General features: G+C 44.6%; 1 protein-coding gene across 3 annotated transcripts in view; it reads right to left on the bottom strand.

The window, feature by feature from the left end:
• Positions 1-540: 540 nt before the first annotated feature.
• The window catches only part of MPND (MPN domain containing), a 43,929-nt gene continuing 27,944 nt past the window's right edge, over positions 541-16,525 (bottom strand). For all 3 annotated transcript variants that reach the window (XM_066574943.1, XM_066574941.1, XM_066574942.1), the window contains 5 exons: positions 11,421-11,589; positions 11,265-11,335; positions 11,089-11,178; positions 5,294-5,386; positions 541-709 (listed from right to left, as the gene is read on the bottom strand). In XM_066574943.1, the coding sequence (XP_066431040.1) occupies positions 632-709; positions 5,294-5,386; positions 11,089-11,178; positions 11,265-11,335; positions 11,421-11,589 (501 nt within the window). In that variant the 3' untranslated portion in view covers positions 541-631. The remainder of the gene's footprint in view (positions 710-5,293; positions 5,387-11,088; positions 11,179-11,264; positions 11,336-11,420; positions 11,590-16,525) is intronic.

Here is a 16,525-nt window from a genome sequence, read left to right on the forward strand (position 1 = left end):
GGCTCTCCGCTCTGCAAACGAAACTAGAGCGCACTCCTCTAATTCGAACTTCTCATTCCCACCTCCATGACTTCTCCAGAGCAGCCAAAGGCTACCCGGGCAATCCAGGACTCGAAAAACTTCAGGCGTGCTCTTAAAACGCACCTCTTCAGGGAGGCATACCGCATTCCCTAAACAAACCCCTCTGTACTCCGTCTGATAACATGCTCCCTGACCTACTGACTGCAATCCCTGCTAGCCGTCATAAACTGCTCCTGCAGTCATACCGATTCTGCCATCACACGGCTAAATGTCTGATTATTGTCTGTATATAACATCCCTCACTCTCCACCGCACGATACTGGTCACACCTCCAGCCATTTTACCTTCTGTATCACCCCATTACTTGTAGTATGTAAGCACGATTGTAACCGTGGTTCTGTAATTTTTCTACTTTTGTCTTTCTGTATTCCCCCTGTCTATGTAAGCGCTGCGGAATATGTTGGCGCTATACAAATAAAGATTATTATTAGTGCACAATGTATATATCAAGTAAAGAAGCACAGCTGGAATAGTTTTTATTGAACACATCGGTGCAGATAACAAGTCTACATCATTCTAAATGTATGTAAAGACCTATCAGTCACTCCAACTACGTAAGAAGTCTGTAAATTTGGTCTAGAAAGGCCTCAAATCCGGCATCCTTAGGAATACGGGCGGCCAATGATCCCTGAAAAAGAGAAGGGGGGGGGGGATTACATTGTGACAGTGAAGAGTCAGCAGGATACAGACATTGGAAGTACAATTAGGTTCTGGTTTATCAAGGCGTTTCTGACAGTTTTCTTGTGCTCAATGGTCACAAATTTTGGTGCAACATTTTTAGATTTTTACACCAAACTTGCCACTTTTCGAAAAGGTGGGTGTGGCTTCCTACAGTCCAATGTACTTGCATTCCAAACAGGGGAGGAACAGAAGCGCTACAGATAAGAGCTATATAAATCTAAGTGAACGTGCGAACTGAGTGTGCGCGGCTGTACTCTAACTGCTCTGTGTTGTAAGTGTGTTGTCTTACGTGTGTCACTTAGAATTAGTGGCTTTGGTTTCAGGGACTTTGGAAAAGTAACTTATTTAATTACTGATTATTTAAAATTTTTGCATATACATTTTTTTTCATCTATCGGTACGATCCCCATTTAGAATGAGCTCCATGGCTGACAGTGACGTCCAGGGTACATCTTGTGCCGTGTATGCGGTCCTTGACCAGCTGGCTGCATACTGCTGTAGGAGATGTGAGCGTGTTACACATTTGGAAGCCCAGATCCTGGATCTAAATGAGTCGCCTGTAACACTGAGATCCATTAGCACCATAGAAAGGAGTTTGCTGTTCACTGAGCCCTGCAGACACTTGCTGGGGTAGATGTGGGGTGAATGATATCCAGGCTAGTCCTGAACTGACAGAACACAACAAGTTTACAAAGTTGGTGGATAAGGGAATGCCATTACAGGATTAGCACTGCTACATGCCCTCTGACCACCAGGGGGTGTATGCTCCAGTAAGAAGGGGAGCGCAGGGCAGGCTAGACAGGCCTTGGTGGGGGAAGACTCAATTATTAGGGGGACATACAGGGTAATCTACTACAAAGATGGGGATCATCAAATGGTGTGTTCTCTTCTTGGTGCTCGAGTTCGAAATATCACTGGAAGGGTTGGTGATTCACGGCCCGATATTGCGATTGCCCGTTTGGAGTTAGCATTAGTGTTTTTACTTTAAGTGTTAACTGCTTAATTAGAGCCATTTGCCCTTGATCTAAACACACAGCGCCTATAAAAATAGATGTAGTCTTGGGGTGGCATGGGTGTCAGGGCTGGCAGGAGCCATTTGATGGCGAAGTTGCGCTGCAGTAAAACATGGCAGTTAAGACAGGAACCAGGTAAGCTACATAAGCTATTGTAGCACACTGCATTTCAGTACAATTACTATTACTTCTGCTTGTTTTCTTGTTCAGCTTTCTGTTTGCCATCCATCCACAGCAGCCCCTGTCTCTTTCCCTCGCCCATGTACAGTTCACACAATCTTCACTTATGTAAACTGCCTCAAATCGTCTAACTCCACTGTGAAACATAATAGTTGCTCCTGTAAATCTCTCGAACATCTCCTCACCCTCTCTATCATCCGGCTACTAGTTGCAGGGAACTTCTCTTCTTACCCCAGCCCACCTTCTATTTCCACTAGCTATAACTGATCTGCCCACTAAGAAACCCCTAAATCATAGGCGTAGCATCAGGGGCATGGCGACCCGGCCCCTGCGCTCAGGGGGCCCCGAGGCCGCCCTCCGCCATCCATATATGCACATTTAGTGCATTATTGGCTGGCCGCTGCCTGCAGCACGGCTCCGATCACACTGCAGGCAGAACGGCCAGCCTAAGAGGAAGCAGGGGGAGGAGGAGAGAGGCAGTCACATGGGCCGGCAGGGACTGATCATGTGCTGCCCCTCCCTCCTGCTGAACGGAAGCTGCAATGTCTGCAACATGGAGGAGAAATGGTCCGGGTCCAAGGGTATGTGTATTTAAGTGTGTGTGTATCTATCTATCTCATATCTATCTATGTATCTTATATCTCATATCTATCTATCTCTCTATTTCATATCTATCTATCTCATATCCATCTATATATCTCATATCTCTCTATCTCATATCTATCTATCTATCTAATATCTACCGGTATCTATCTATCTCATATCTATCTATCTCATATCTATCTATCTCTCACATCTATTATCTATCTATCTATCTCATATCTATCTATCTATCTCATATCTATCTATCTATCTCATATCTATCTATCTATCTATCTATCTATCTATCTATCTATCTCATATCTCTCATATCTATCTATCTATCTATCTATCTATCTATCTATCTCATATCTATCTATCTATCCATCCCATATCTATCTATCCATCCCATATCTATCTATCCATCCATCCATCCATCCATCTCTCTATCTATCCATCGCTATCTATCGCTGGTACAAGGTATACATCTCCCTGGATTTACTGGATTTATTTTCACCCTTTAGGCCCCCTGTCCACGGGCGTTGCGAAGTCCCGCAGCAGATAGGCTGACTGCGGAGAATTGGGGCAATTCCCAGCATGCTGCGAATTGCCCGCTGCGAGCGGAGAATCGCAATGATTCTCTGCTCGTGGACAGGGGCCGGCATTTTCCATAGCAATGCTATGAAAAGCGTCGGCCGGCGTGATTTGCTGGCGGTAGCGTCCGTGGACAGGGGGCCTTACACACAATTAAAAAACGCATAAAAACCAGATGCAGTTTTTGATTCTGTCTGCAGCTCCTTAATACCGTACGCGGTCTTTAAATACTGCATGCAGGTTTTTTATGTGTTTCTCTTAATTGTGGTTTTAAGTACAACAAAAACATGAACCACCCTAAGGCCGCTCTCACACGTGTTCAGAAAACGCAGCTTGAAATCGTGGCATTTTTACCGGAATTTCAAGCAGCATTTTTGAACACAGGTTACAGCGTTTGACAGCGCTTTTTAACCCTTTGCAATCCAATTTTGTATTCAGGGTTTCCTAGGGGTTTTTCTCTTTCTGTCATTATACAATGGCGCCATCTGCTGGCTAGAGCCAGTAATGCGTATGTGACATGCTGGAGAGGCCCCCGACAACAGAGCGACCAGTAATCTACAGTAAGACTACCCTGCCGGACGTCTTCCAACATCGGAGCTCTACAGCCTTCAATCAGAATGTCTTTAGACGTCAGACAGTGGATTGGAAAGGGTTAATGCACCCCATCATTGTGATGGGTGAGGAGGTGAGTTAAAAACCCCGAAAAAGCACATAAATAGAATAGACAGCTCTTGAAAATCACGGTGTTAGGAACGCCGCATTCGAGTGCAGCTTTGAGTAACCCTGCGGTTAGTAGGGCGCTCGGGACACCGTGCTAATAGCAGTCAAAAGCAGTGTGAGTGAGAGCGACCTGCGGGACTACAAACAAATTTTCATGTAGTGCAGGAAATGTGTCGTGTTTGGAAAGATTATACCAAGGGGCAGATCATGTATGCAGCATGATCTAGGTATGGGTACGGGGGAGTGTGGGGTGGAGGCCCGGGGGGCCCTGAGCTGAACCTTTGCACCTGGACTCCTGAGCCTTTGGGTACGCCCTTGCCCTAAATCTTATTAATATTCGCTACATTCCTTCTTCTGTCTCCTGCTAAGTGAGCGCTCTGGCATGTCAGTTTCAGTGCGGCTTGGCCACAGCATGTGGCGAAATTTTTGCAAAATCTCGGGATTAGGAGCCGACATTCTGCACAGCAATTCTGCGGCAATTCCGTCCCGTGTGAACGAAGCCTAAAGGGAGCGTATGGTCAGAAAATAACCTATTGTTCAAATCCCGTCTTTGTGAAACTTTTTTTTTTAAATAGCGTTTGGTCAAATTTTTCAGTCACCATCTATATTTTAATACTGAAATCTGAAAGCTGCCGATACAAGATCACTTCCTGCTTATGGGATTCATAAATCCCGCCTCCAGGAAGTGATGGCTCTGATTGGTTCTTCGAGTGCTGTTCAGCCAATCAATGCAGCGCTTGATGAACCAATCACAGCCATCACATTGGCTGAGCAGCGCTCCAAAAAAACAGTCAGAGACATCGCTTCCTGGATGCAGGATTTATGAATCCTGTAGCCAAAAAGTGATCTTGTATTGGCCGCCAAGGACTGCGCGAACCGCGCCGGAGCTCAGGAGAGCAGCGGAAGGGACCTCGACCGAGCCTGCTAGGTAATGTATTCCTTTTTTTTTCATTGTATGTAATGCCGCTAGGGCTTATATTTCAAGCCTTCCCAAAAATCCTGAAAAATCAGGCTAGGGCTTATTTTCGGGGAAACATGGTAGCTGCCATGGCATACTGATGGGTATTTTCATCTTAGCTATGATTCACTAAAACGGGAATTCCCCTTAATTGCAGCCAATTTACTGATTCAGTCCATAGTCCACTGGTCCGTAGGCTGGAGAGTGTGAGCTCCTGTTGGGTGGTTATTAGTGCACACCTTTAGTTACATTGTACAGTTACAGGGACAGACATGTGTAGCACAGTAAATGAAGGCCAATACGAGAATGGGGCGCAGTAGTGATTGTTGAGAAGTGAGCTAGTTTAGTGAGACCAGTGGATGGCATGCGTGCATTATACAATATTACGTGTGTTGGTAGTTGTATTTTAGATGGTGGACATGATGAAACTGAAGTTACATGATGTGTGTGGTGACGTGGATGTAGAGGATCTGATATGGATTCTTACCTTTATTTTGTCTAAGAAGGTATTCTCTTCATTCCATATGTCCTGTAATGTAATCTGGTCAGGTGCTCCTTTATAGAACTCGACCAGCAGAGCCTGTGAAAGATGAAGAGTGACTGGAAGAACACTTCTGCTTTGTCGTACGGAGCACTAGCAGCACTTCTGGAATACTTGACACAATATCAATTCTACAAATGCCATGACTAACTGTGAAGCACTTTTCAGTATCTGTCTGTAAGTCAATGATGTCCGTACGGCACTGTCAGGGATTTAGTACTTTTCTTGTTCTTCCAAAGTGCATTAGAGAATTAAAAGCCAACATCTGTTCTTACTGCCCTCAGCATCAACGACATAAAACCAATCAGCTGAGCTCTAGGACCTTCAACCAGAAGGCCACCCTAACTACCATTATGTCTACCAGTACTGTTGGAACACAACGCTCTTTAAAACTGTATTAAGCATTCTGCACAGGGCCCGCTTCAATATTGATGAGCTATCCTTCAGTTCCAGTATCAGAGCTCAGGGGGTTCAACTCCCCTTTCATTTCTTACGAGTGCTTTAAGAAGTGAAAGCTGCTCTATGCTGTTTTGGTACCTATGATGGAACCACCAAACAGAATCCCACAACGTAGTGGAAAACGTTGCAGATTGAAGTCTTAGCGCTACATCCACCCAAAAGTGTAATGTTAAATGTTTCAGAGCACAGACGAGAGGGGCAGCTTGTTGGTCAGCAAAGTAGGACGTATGTGCTCCAAAGAGCCCAGCACTGTCCAGGAATACAACTAACTCTTTATTTCATCCATTAAAAGCATGTTGGCAAACATCAGGTTCCATGATAGGCTTACATGTTTCAAGCAGCAACCCTGATCTTGGTCATAGCCTGAGCACATACAAACATACAAATTAACCCTATCAAGCCTTATTGCCATCCATGAAAATTGACACATTTTTCATGCATTTTTGCTTTTTCCATGTGCATGAAAAAAAAGAAAGGTGGCCCAATCGATGTAATTTAAAGAACTTCCATTGTAATCAATAGGTGCGTAAAAATATGGAACTTGTGTGCCATGCAAGTGTGATCCTGTTTTGTTTTTCTTTAACGCGCTTATAGACTTAATGGAGAGTTCTTCTTCTCAGACCAAAATAGTATTTTATGTTGTTTTTTTTATTCAGACTGTCCTTCCGAGTAAAAGAACATTTGTGAATAGAACCACTGAAATCAATGTTCTGTTTATCCAGGGAGCTCCGGCGTCATCCAGGAGCTGGCCAATATTAAAAGTCCACAACTTTGTTCATAACTGTATTAAAAGAATGGCAACCACCACTCCACAGACCTGCTGACGCCTTTCTGACACATACCCGCAAATGAAGCCCAAGTATCGTATTTAAATACTTTAATTACAAACACATGACCTGATTGGATGGTCACATGATAACAAGACATGTGGAGTGCTGGTTGGTTGACATTCTTTTAAAACAGTTATGAAACAAAGTTGTGGACTTTTAATATCGTCAAGCCCCTGGATGACGCTGGACCTCCTTGTAAATACTGTGGATCTGTGCGGCGATCGTCTGAGGACTTGAACGGGGTGAGCTGGATCTTTTTAGCGTACATATGTGCGTCCTATTTCTGGGCAAATTCCTATTAGAAATCGGTTCACACTCGCTTGGTAAAAACACTCCTGTGAATAAGCCCTATTTTTTTAAAGCTTTATTGTATTTTGCAGTAGTAATAAATAAAGCTATGAAACAGATCAGTGTCGTCATTTGTCACAGCGGATACTACCAATATGTAGTAATTTGGTTAAAGAGAATAAAACATATAACCAAAAAACGGCCTGCTTATATACATGAACCATGAAAAGCAGACCGGTGAGGTCATTAGCATACATGGCAGGTGTAGCACCAAGGCAAGAGAAGTGACCCTCCATCACACACATACTCACCCCATTCGTACACCTGATACACTCCCATATAACCTCCCACCATACCTTGTGTAAATACGGGGCAGGACTTCTAGGATGTAGTGGCATCAAGGACCACCAAGGTCCACCTTGTCAAGTCTGTATGGGATATATTTTGCTGGCACAAAACAGTAATAACCTGAAAAAAGATTTTGCCATCTGTCCACTGAACCAACATTACTGACAGCAGAGCATCACATCAAGGTGTAGAGAATAATACAGATATCAAGAAGGTGGAACAAAACTGCCAATAACATTCTTTGACTGGTTCAGGGTTTTTAAATATGTTTGTACATACTCAATCAGTAGGCTGTGACTAAACGTGGAGTTACTGCTTGAAACGCGTAAGCTTACTATTAAACCAGATGCCTGTCAACATGTTTTTAATGGTTAAAGTTAAAAGTTAATGTACATTCATGAACACTGCTGGCCTTTTTTGGAGGATACACACCCCAAGTGTCCAGCGCTGTTGAGAAGAAGCTGCTTCTAGTGTGCTCTATTTGGGCTGACCTGCAAAGTAGCAAGACTCCCTTCTCTGCCCTTGTACAAAAAGAGGGGCTAAGGTAGTAGACATGTGTGGCTGCCACCACTGGACACATTAGATGGATGTTCTGTGAGGAAATCAAACACCAGGGGATGCTATAAGAAGGATGGAACAACCATAGCTTATCCCACTTCATTACAATTGAATAAAATATGTTTTGCGTTATCTAACAGAGATATGTAATATTGAATCCTACGACAAACCCTTTAACCGCTATCACCTAACGCAATGCTACCCTGTTTTCTGACAAGCGATGGGAAGAGGGGGACAACATGTGGGACACATTTACAGTATTTACATTTTGCACAGAGAAATAAGTATTTGATCCCTCTGGCAAACAAGACTTAATACTTGGTGGCAAACCCTTGTTGCCGAGCACAGCAGTCAGACGTTCTTTGTAGTTGATCATGAGGTTTGCGCACGTCAGAAGGAGGTCCGCTCCTCTTTGCAGATCATCTCTAAATCATTAAGATTTCGAGGTTGTCACTTGGCAACTCTGATCTTCAGCTCCCTCCATAAGTTTTCTATGAGATTAAGGTCTGGAGACTGGCTAGGCCACTCCATGACTTTATTGGGCTTCTTTTTGAGCCACTCCTTTGTTGCCTTGGCTGTATGTTTTGGGTCATTGTTGTACTGGAAGACCCAGCCATGACCCATTGTTATTGTCCTGGTGGAGGGAAGGAGTTTGTCACTCAGGATTATATGGTACATGGCTCCATCCATTCTCCCATTAATGCGGTGAAGTAGTCCAGCACCCTTAGCAGAGAAACACCCCCAAAACATAATGTTTCTACCTCCATGCTTGACAGTGGGGACGGTGTTCTTTGGGTCATAGGCAGCATTTCTCTTCCTCCAAACACAGCGAGTTGAGTTAATGCCAAAGAGCTCAATTTTTGTCTCATCTGATCACGGCACCTTCTCCCAATCACTCTCAGAATCATCCAACCTTCAGACGGGCTGCATATCTGAAGGATTTTAATCCATTATTGGGTTACCAATGGATCTTCTTTGTGACTGTGGTCCCAGCTGCCTTGAGATCATTAACAAGTTCCCCCAGTGTAGTTTTAGGCTGATCTCTCACCTTCCTCATGGTCCAGGATACCCCACGAGGAGAAATTTTGCATGGAGCCCCAGATCAATGCCGATTGACAGTCATTTTGTATGTCTTCCATTTTCTTCCTATTGCACCAACAGTTGTCTCCTTCTCACCCAGCGTCTTACTTCTGGTTTTGTAGCCCATTCCAGCCTTGTGCAAGTCTATGATCTTGTCCCTGACATCCTTAGAAAGCTCTTTGGTCTTGCCCACGTTGTAGAGGATAGAGTCTGACTGATTAATTGAGTCTGTGGACAAGAGTCTTTTATACAGGTGACCATTTAAGTCAGCTGTCTTTAATGCAGGTAACAAGTTGATTAGGAGCGTCTAACTGGTCTGGAGGAGCCTGAACTCTTAATGTTTGGTAGGGGAGCAAATACTTATTTCCCTGTGCAAAATGCAAATAAATATATATAATTTAGACAATGTGATTTTCTGGATTTACCGAATCAGCAGGGGATCAAATACTTATATTCTTCACTGTATTTTAAGCCGTTTCCTATACCGAGGAGGCAGTTTAAGTATTCCACTCCTGTCCCTGGGAAATATGGCAAATCTGTACTCAAATGGCTGATTCACCTAATAAGTGTTTATTTGTCTCAGGCAGCCGGGAATCTGGATTTTTAACCTTTAGCAAGTGAATTTAAATGTATATGTAATAAAAGTTATATTTTAGGGAACTTGGTATGGGGGTACCGGTGCTCAGGAAAGATGTTACGGTATTGGAGGGGGTTCAAAGAAAAGCGACTAAGCTAGTACATGGAATGACGGGACTGGAATACCCAGAGAGGCTATCCAAATTGGGATTATTTACTCTAGAAAAAAGAAGGTTAAGGGGCGACCAAATAGCCATGTATAAATAAGTACATGAGGGGACGACACATGGATCTCTGTCATGATCTGTTTATACCCAGGACTACGATGATAACAAGAGGGCATCCGCTACGCTTAGAAGAAAGCAGGTTTCATCACCAACATAGAAAAGGTTTCTTTACTGTTAGAGCAGTTAGACTGTGGAACTCTCTGCCTGAGGATGTGGTGATGGCAGGATCCATAGAGGAGTTTAAGAGGGGACTTGATGTCTTTCTGGAGAGGAAGGACATTATAGGTTATAAATCTTAGGTTAATTGTTATCCGTGTATACAGGCAGGTAGGAACTATTAGGGGTTGATCCAGGGAACAGTCTGATTGCCATTAGGGAGTCGGGAAGGAATTTTTTCCCCAAAAGGGCTAATTGTCTTCTGCTCTTGGTTTTTTTTTTTGCCTTCCTCTGGATCAACAAAACAGGAGGCTAACAGGCTGGACTAGATGGACATTGTCTTCATTCAGCCTTACGAACTATGTTACTATGGTTAATGCCTTTGTCACTTGCTTTCGCTTTAAAGGGGTTGTCCCGCGCCGAAACGGGTTTTTTTTTTTTTTCAATCCCCCCCCCGTTCGGCGCGAGACAACCCCGATGCAGGGACGTACAGAAAGCTTACCGGAGCGCTTACCTTAATCCCCGCGCTCCGGTGACTTCTATACTTACCTGTGAAGATGGCCGCCGGAATCCTCTTCCTCCGTGGACCGCAGCTCTTCTGTGCGGTCCATTGCCGATTCCAGCCTCCTGATTGGCTGGAATCGGCACGTGACGGGGCGGAGCTACACAGAGCCTGCATTCTGCACGAGCGGCTCCATTGAAGAGAGCAGAAGACCAGGACTGCGCAAGCGCGGCTAATTTGGCCATCGGAGGGCGAAAATTAGTCGGCTCCATGGAGACGAGGACGCTAGCAACGGAGCAGGTAAGTGAAAAACTTTTTATAACTTCTGTATGGCTCATAATTAATGCACAATGTATATTACAAAGTGCATTAATATGGCCATACAGAAGTGTATAGACCCACTTGCTGCCGCGGGACAACCCCTTTAAGTCATTTATGTCACTTTTTCTGATCAGTTGTATCTGAGCTCATCTGATTGTCCTCTAACATAAAATAGTATAAATAATAAACTAGAAGCGGTTTCCCAGGCTCCAGTACTTTTTTTGCTTATGATGCACGTGTCCATTTTACTATCTACCACAAGGTAACCTTTGCGATATTTCATATGTTGCTACTTTGCAAACTCTTTTAAGCCTAATTTCTGGTCATAACTAGAATAAAAAGATACATTCTAAACATTTCAATGTCTAAGAAATAACTGCGACCCTGATCCTTTACCATGTCATGCAAGATGTCATTGGTTAGAAAGTTGTCCTGTATATATGTCACTTCAACCTCCATGGGAATTCCATAATCATGCGGACGGTGCTGAAAGGCAAGATTTCAGAATGTATAAAAAGCACTACAAGTAACCGAGAAAACAGTGAATGTGAACCATCAGGCTGATAACTGACCTCTGCTGGAGGCATCACCCAGAATGGACAAATTGTAGACTGGGCTCCATGGTTTCCACGGAAGTATGGGCCTAAATGAAAGGAAGGACACGGCTATCAGAAGAACACAAATCGTTAAATGGGATGGAGGTGAGGCAAATGGGGGAGACTTCTCACCACATATTAATCCCAAACACGGCTGGAAGCTGTTGTCTGAGCCCTGCAGTTTAAGCTGATAATCCATCTGGGACTCAATGTCCTGCAAGGATGGCAGTGCGGGACTATAGGGATGACTGTGATACCAACCAACCAACGACAGACCCCGCAGGAAGAGACTGTGATAGATCTGATGGGAAAAAAGAACTATACTGAAGAAAAAGAGCATGGGAATGCGAAAAACGAGGTGATGTAGAAGACTGGAAATGTATACATTAATTATAAAAGACTCTTACAGGTGTCCTTACAGGGATATTCCGGGCACAGACTAAAGGCCCATTTACACCAGCCGATGATTGCTGATCGGCGATCGTTTTAGCCCATTGTGCACTTTTTGGGCACTGCTATCTGATCGTTAAATTCAAGCTAACCTAAAAATCGTCCTTCAGCCTTATCAGCAGTTCTTCAAGAGGGGGGGGGGGGCAAAGGATCTGAATGCAGATAAGAGCCCTACAGCTATTAACAGCTATTAACTGCCTTCAGTGAAGGCTTCATTTGCACACTTAATTGGTACTTCAGTAGCTGAGTAGCTACTTAAAGGGGTTGTCCCGCGCCGAAACGGGTTTTTTTTTTTTTTTAACCCCCCCCCCCCCGTTCGGCGCTAGACAACCCCGATGCAGGGGTTAAAAAAACAACCCGCACAGCGCTTACCTGAATCCCGGCGGTCCGGCGTCTTCATACTCACCTGCTGAAGATGGCCGCCGGGATCCTCTGTCTCCGTGGACCGCAGGGCTTCTGTGCGGTCCATTGCCGATTCCAGCCTCCTGATTGGCTGGAATCGCCACGTGACGGGGCGGAGCTACACGGAGCTACACGGAGCCCCATTGAAGAAAGCAGAAGACCCGGACTGCGCAAGCGCGGCTAATTTGGCCATCGGAGGGCGAAAATTAGTCGGCTCCATGGGAACGAGGACGCTAGCAACGGAGCAGGTAAGTGAAAAACTTTTTATAACTTCTGTATGGCTCATAATTAATGCACAATGTACATTACAAAGTGCATTATTATGGCCATACAGAAGTGTATAGACCCACTTGCTGCCGCGGGACAACCCCTTTAATAGTTTATGCAAGATGATCCCTCAAAACTGTCACTCAAACTGTCCTTTGAGCGATCATCTGCTGCTGTAAATGGGCCTTTACATTTCAAAATCTAATGTACCCCCAAAAATAAGACAGTGTGCCTCTTTTGCGGCAAAAATTAATATAAGACAGTGTCTTATTTTCAGGGAAACTCGGTACTTAGCTGTACCTCTAGATTTCGGCATTTTCAGAATTGCCGTTTTGTGCCTGGAAAACCCCTTTAAGGAGATTGACCACTTTATAGGAAGTTTTCCTAAAAGGCCATAAGCTGTTCAAATTGTGGCACATACAACTAAAACTGTCTTTATACCTCATTGCAGCTCTGCAGTTGAATGACCCCCGGCTGCCCATGTATGGACTATGGAAACACTGAAAACTGGTAGTCTCTGCGTCCACAGAATGTACGACGGTAGTAGTTTTACCCATCTGACTGCTTTGGCGGCGTCTGCTCCTGCACAAGCACCGACATGTCCAGGGCATGCGCAGATACAGGTAACACAATCACTTGTATCCGCACATCCAGGGGTCGCACTCAGTTACCGCACAGAAGGGGACTCCGCCAAACTCCAAAAACTGTTGCCGTAACAAAACAGATCTGCTTGTGGAAACTCAGGAACATAGAAGCAGCATCGCTGACCTCACTCCTGAATCAGAAGGACAGCGCCCCCCGGAGACGGTGGTCCCAATAAAGAAAGAAAATAGCTGAACTAATTATCCACAGAAGTATCACGTGATGGACGGTTTCCATTGACTACAATGAATGCCGGCCGCTGAGTTTTCCCGCGACAATTAGAGCATGCCGCGTTTTCTTTCACACTGCGGAATTCAATAGATCCTAATAGCTGCAGGATAACGCCGCAGATTTCCACCGCGTGAAATGCAGCAGAAATCTGTCCGTGGGCATTAACCCTAAGACTAGTAGGCAGCCTCAGGGCTTATCTACATGAGCGTATATCGGCCAGCATTTTCACGGACGGCTGATATACACTTCCATCTGAGCAGTCGCCCCTTACCCTCCCCCTCACTGGCTCCCTGCCTCTCTCCTCCACTCCGGCGTTTGCAATGGGAGAGGGCGGGATGGGGTGGAGCTAAGCTCCGCTCTTTCCCGCCCACTCCTATTGCTGGCTATAAACAAGGAGCGAGGAGGGGGTGCAAGCTTAGCTCCGCCCCATCCCACCCACTCCCATTGCAAACCGCTCGGAGGAGAGTAGAGAGGTAGAGAGTCGGTGAGGGGGAGGGAAGGGGAGGACCTGCTCAGATAGAAGCGTATGCCGGCCGGCCGTGAAAAGGTTTGCCGATATATGCTCCTGGGAATAAGCCCTTAGCCTGTGGTGGTGCACTGCGTTATCAAAACAATGCTGCCCCCAGGTGTATATTTTATGCAACTACACACTATGCCTTACATTCACTTATCACCCTCAGGGTGGACCATGCAAAAGTATCCCAGCACCACACTATTATGAAAGCTGTCTAAAAGAAAGCCTGTCTCTGTTGCCCCTAGTAACCAATCACAGCTCAGCTTTTATTTCTTATATTTCTTAGGTAAAATGAAAGCTGTGTTGTGATTGGTTGCTAAAGGCAACAAAGATCTTCTTTTAGACAGCTTTCCTAAGAGAATGTAGTGCCGGCCATAATTTCCGCGGCCCCCTGAACAAGAAACTTCATTGGAATGTTGTTTACTGGGAAATATTTTAATTAGATGCGCCAAGAATGAATAAAAAGTCTGCGGAGATTCTGATAAAATCCACCAGTGTTTACAAAAGTAGGCCAATGGGGCGACACACAAAGAGACCTCCGACACGGCCGGCCCGGGGACTTCATGCATGCAAAATAGCCAACGCCTTTCATTATCACTACTATCCTAATTGCACTCAACCTTCTGGAGCCTGGATATATATATACACTACCGTTCAAAAGTTTGGGGTCACATTGAAATGTCCTTATTTTTGAAGGAAAAGCACTGTACTTTTCAATGAAGATAACTTTAAACTAGTCCTAACCTTAAACAAATGCACTCTATACATTGCTAATGTGGTAAATGACTATTCTAGCTGCAAATGTCTGGTTTTTTGTGCAATATCTACAAAGGTGAATAGAGGCCCATTTCCAGCAACTATCACTCCAGTGTTCTAATGGTACAATGTGTTTGCTCATTGGCTCAGAAGGCTAATTGATGATTAGAAAACCCTTGTGCAATCATGTTCACACATCTGAAAACAGTCTAGCTCGTTACAGAAGCTACAAAACTGACCTTCCTGTGAGCAGATTGAGTTTCTGGAGCATCACATTTGTGGGGTCAATTAAACGCTCAAAATGGCCAGAAAAAGAGAACTTTCATCTGAAACTCGACAGTCTATTCTTGTTCTTAGAAATGAAGGCTATTCCATGCGAGAAATTGCTAAGAAATTGAAGATTTCCTACAACGGTGTGTACTACTCCCTTCAGAGGACAGCACAAACAGGCTCTAACCAGAGTAGAAAAAGAAATGGGAGGCCGCGTTGCACAACTAAGCAAGAAGATAAGCACATTAGAGTCTCTAGTTTGAGAAACAGACGGCTCACAGGTACCCAACTGGCATCTTCATTAAATAGTACCCGCAAAACACCAGTGTAAACATCTACAGTGAAGAGGCGGCTGCGGGATTTTGGGCTTCAGGGCAGAGTGGCAAAGAAAAAGCCATATCTGAGACTGGCCAATAAAAGAAAAAGATTAAGATGGGCAAAAGAACACAGACATTGGACAGAGGAAGACTGGAAAAAAGTGTTGTGGACGGATGAATCCAAGTTTGAGGTGTTTGGATCACAAAGAAGAACGTTTGTGAGACGCAGAACAAATGAAAAGATGCTGGAAGAATGCCTGACGCCATCTGTTAAGCATGGTGGAGGTAATGTGATGGTCTGGGGTTGCTTTGGTGCTGGTAAGGTGGGAGATTTGTACAGGGTAAAAGGGATTCTGAATAAGGAAGGCTATCACTCCATTTGGCAACGCCATGCCATACCCAGTGGACAGCGCTTGATTGGAACCAATTTCATCCTCCAACAGGACAATGACCCTAAACACACCTCCAAATTGTGCAAGAACTATTTACAGCAGAAGCAGGCAGCTGGTATTCTATCGGTAATGGAGTGGCCAGCGCAGTCACCAGATCTGAACCCCATTGAGCTGTTGTGGGAGCAGCTTGACCGTATGGTACGCCAGAAGTGCCCATCCAACCAATCCAACTTGTGGGAGATGCTTCTAGAAGCGTGGGGGGCAATTTCACAAGCTTACCTCAACAAATTAACAGCTAGAATGTCAAAGGTGTGCAATGCTGTAATTGCTGCAAAAGGAGGATTCTTTGACGAAAGCAAAGTTTGATGTAAAAACAATGTTATTTCACATACAAATCATTATTTCTAACCTTGTCAATGTCTTGGCTCTATTGTCTATTCATTTCACAACGCATGGTGGTGAATAAGTGTGACTTTTCATGGAAAACACAAAATTGTTTGGGTGACCCGGTAGTGTATATATATATATATATATGTATATAGACTGCAGTTGTATGTTAAAGAAGCATTGTACTGAGCGCTCCTTCCATAAGGATGCCTCCACCAAAGCCATATATTATAAAGGATAGTTTAATGTAAAGGCTGGATAGTTTAACTGAAGCTATGTCTGGAATCAGGGGCGTAAGTAAAGGCTCAGGGGCCCTGATGCAAAAGGTGAGCTGGGCCACCCCACTATCTGTATCTGTACCCGTACCCATACCTAAACCATGCTGCACAGAGACATAACTTGAAGCTTCTGGGCCCCAATGCAAAACCTGTAACAGGGCGCCCAACTATAATGCTTTATTCATAGTGCTGGGCTCCCTATATGGAGAAGAGAGGCCTTATGGGCCCCCTAAGGCTCCTGGGCCCGGGTGCAAACGCATCCCCTGCACCCTCTATAGTTAGGCCCCTGTCTGGAATATAGTTTTGCTTCTACAGATTGGTCTGCTGTAAA

The sequence above is a fragment of the Eleutherodactylus coqui genome, chromosome 7, assembly GCF_035609145.1.
Source record: "Eleutherodactylus coqui strain aEleCoq1 chromosome 7, aEleCoq1.hap1, whole genome shotgun sequence".
NCBI lineage: Eukaryota > Metazoa > Chordata > Amphibia > Anura > Eleutherodactylidae > Eleutherodactylus > Eleutherodactylus coqui.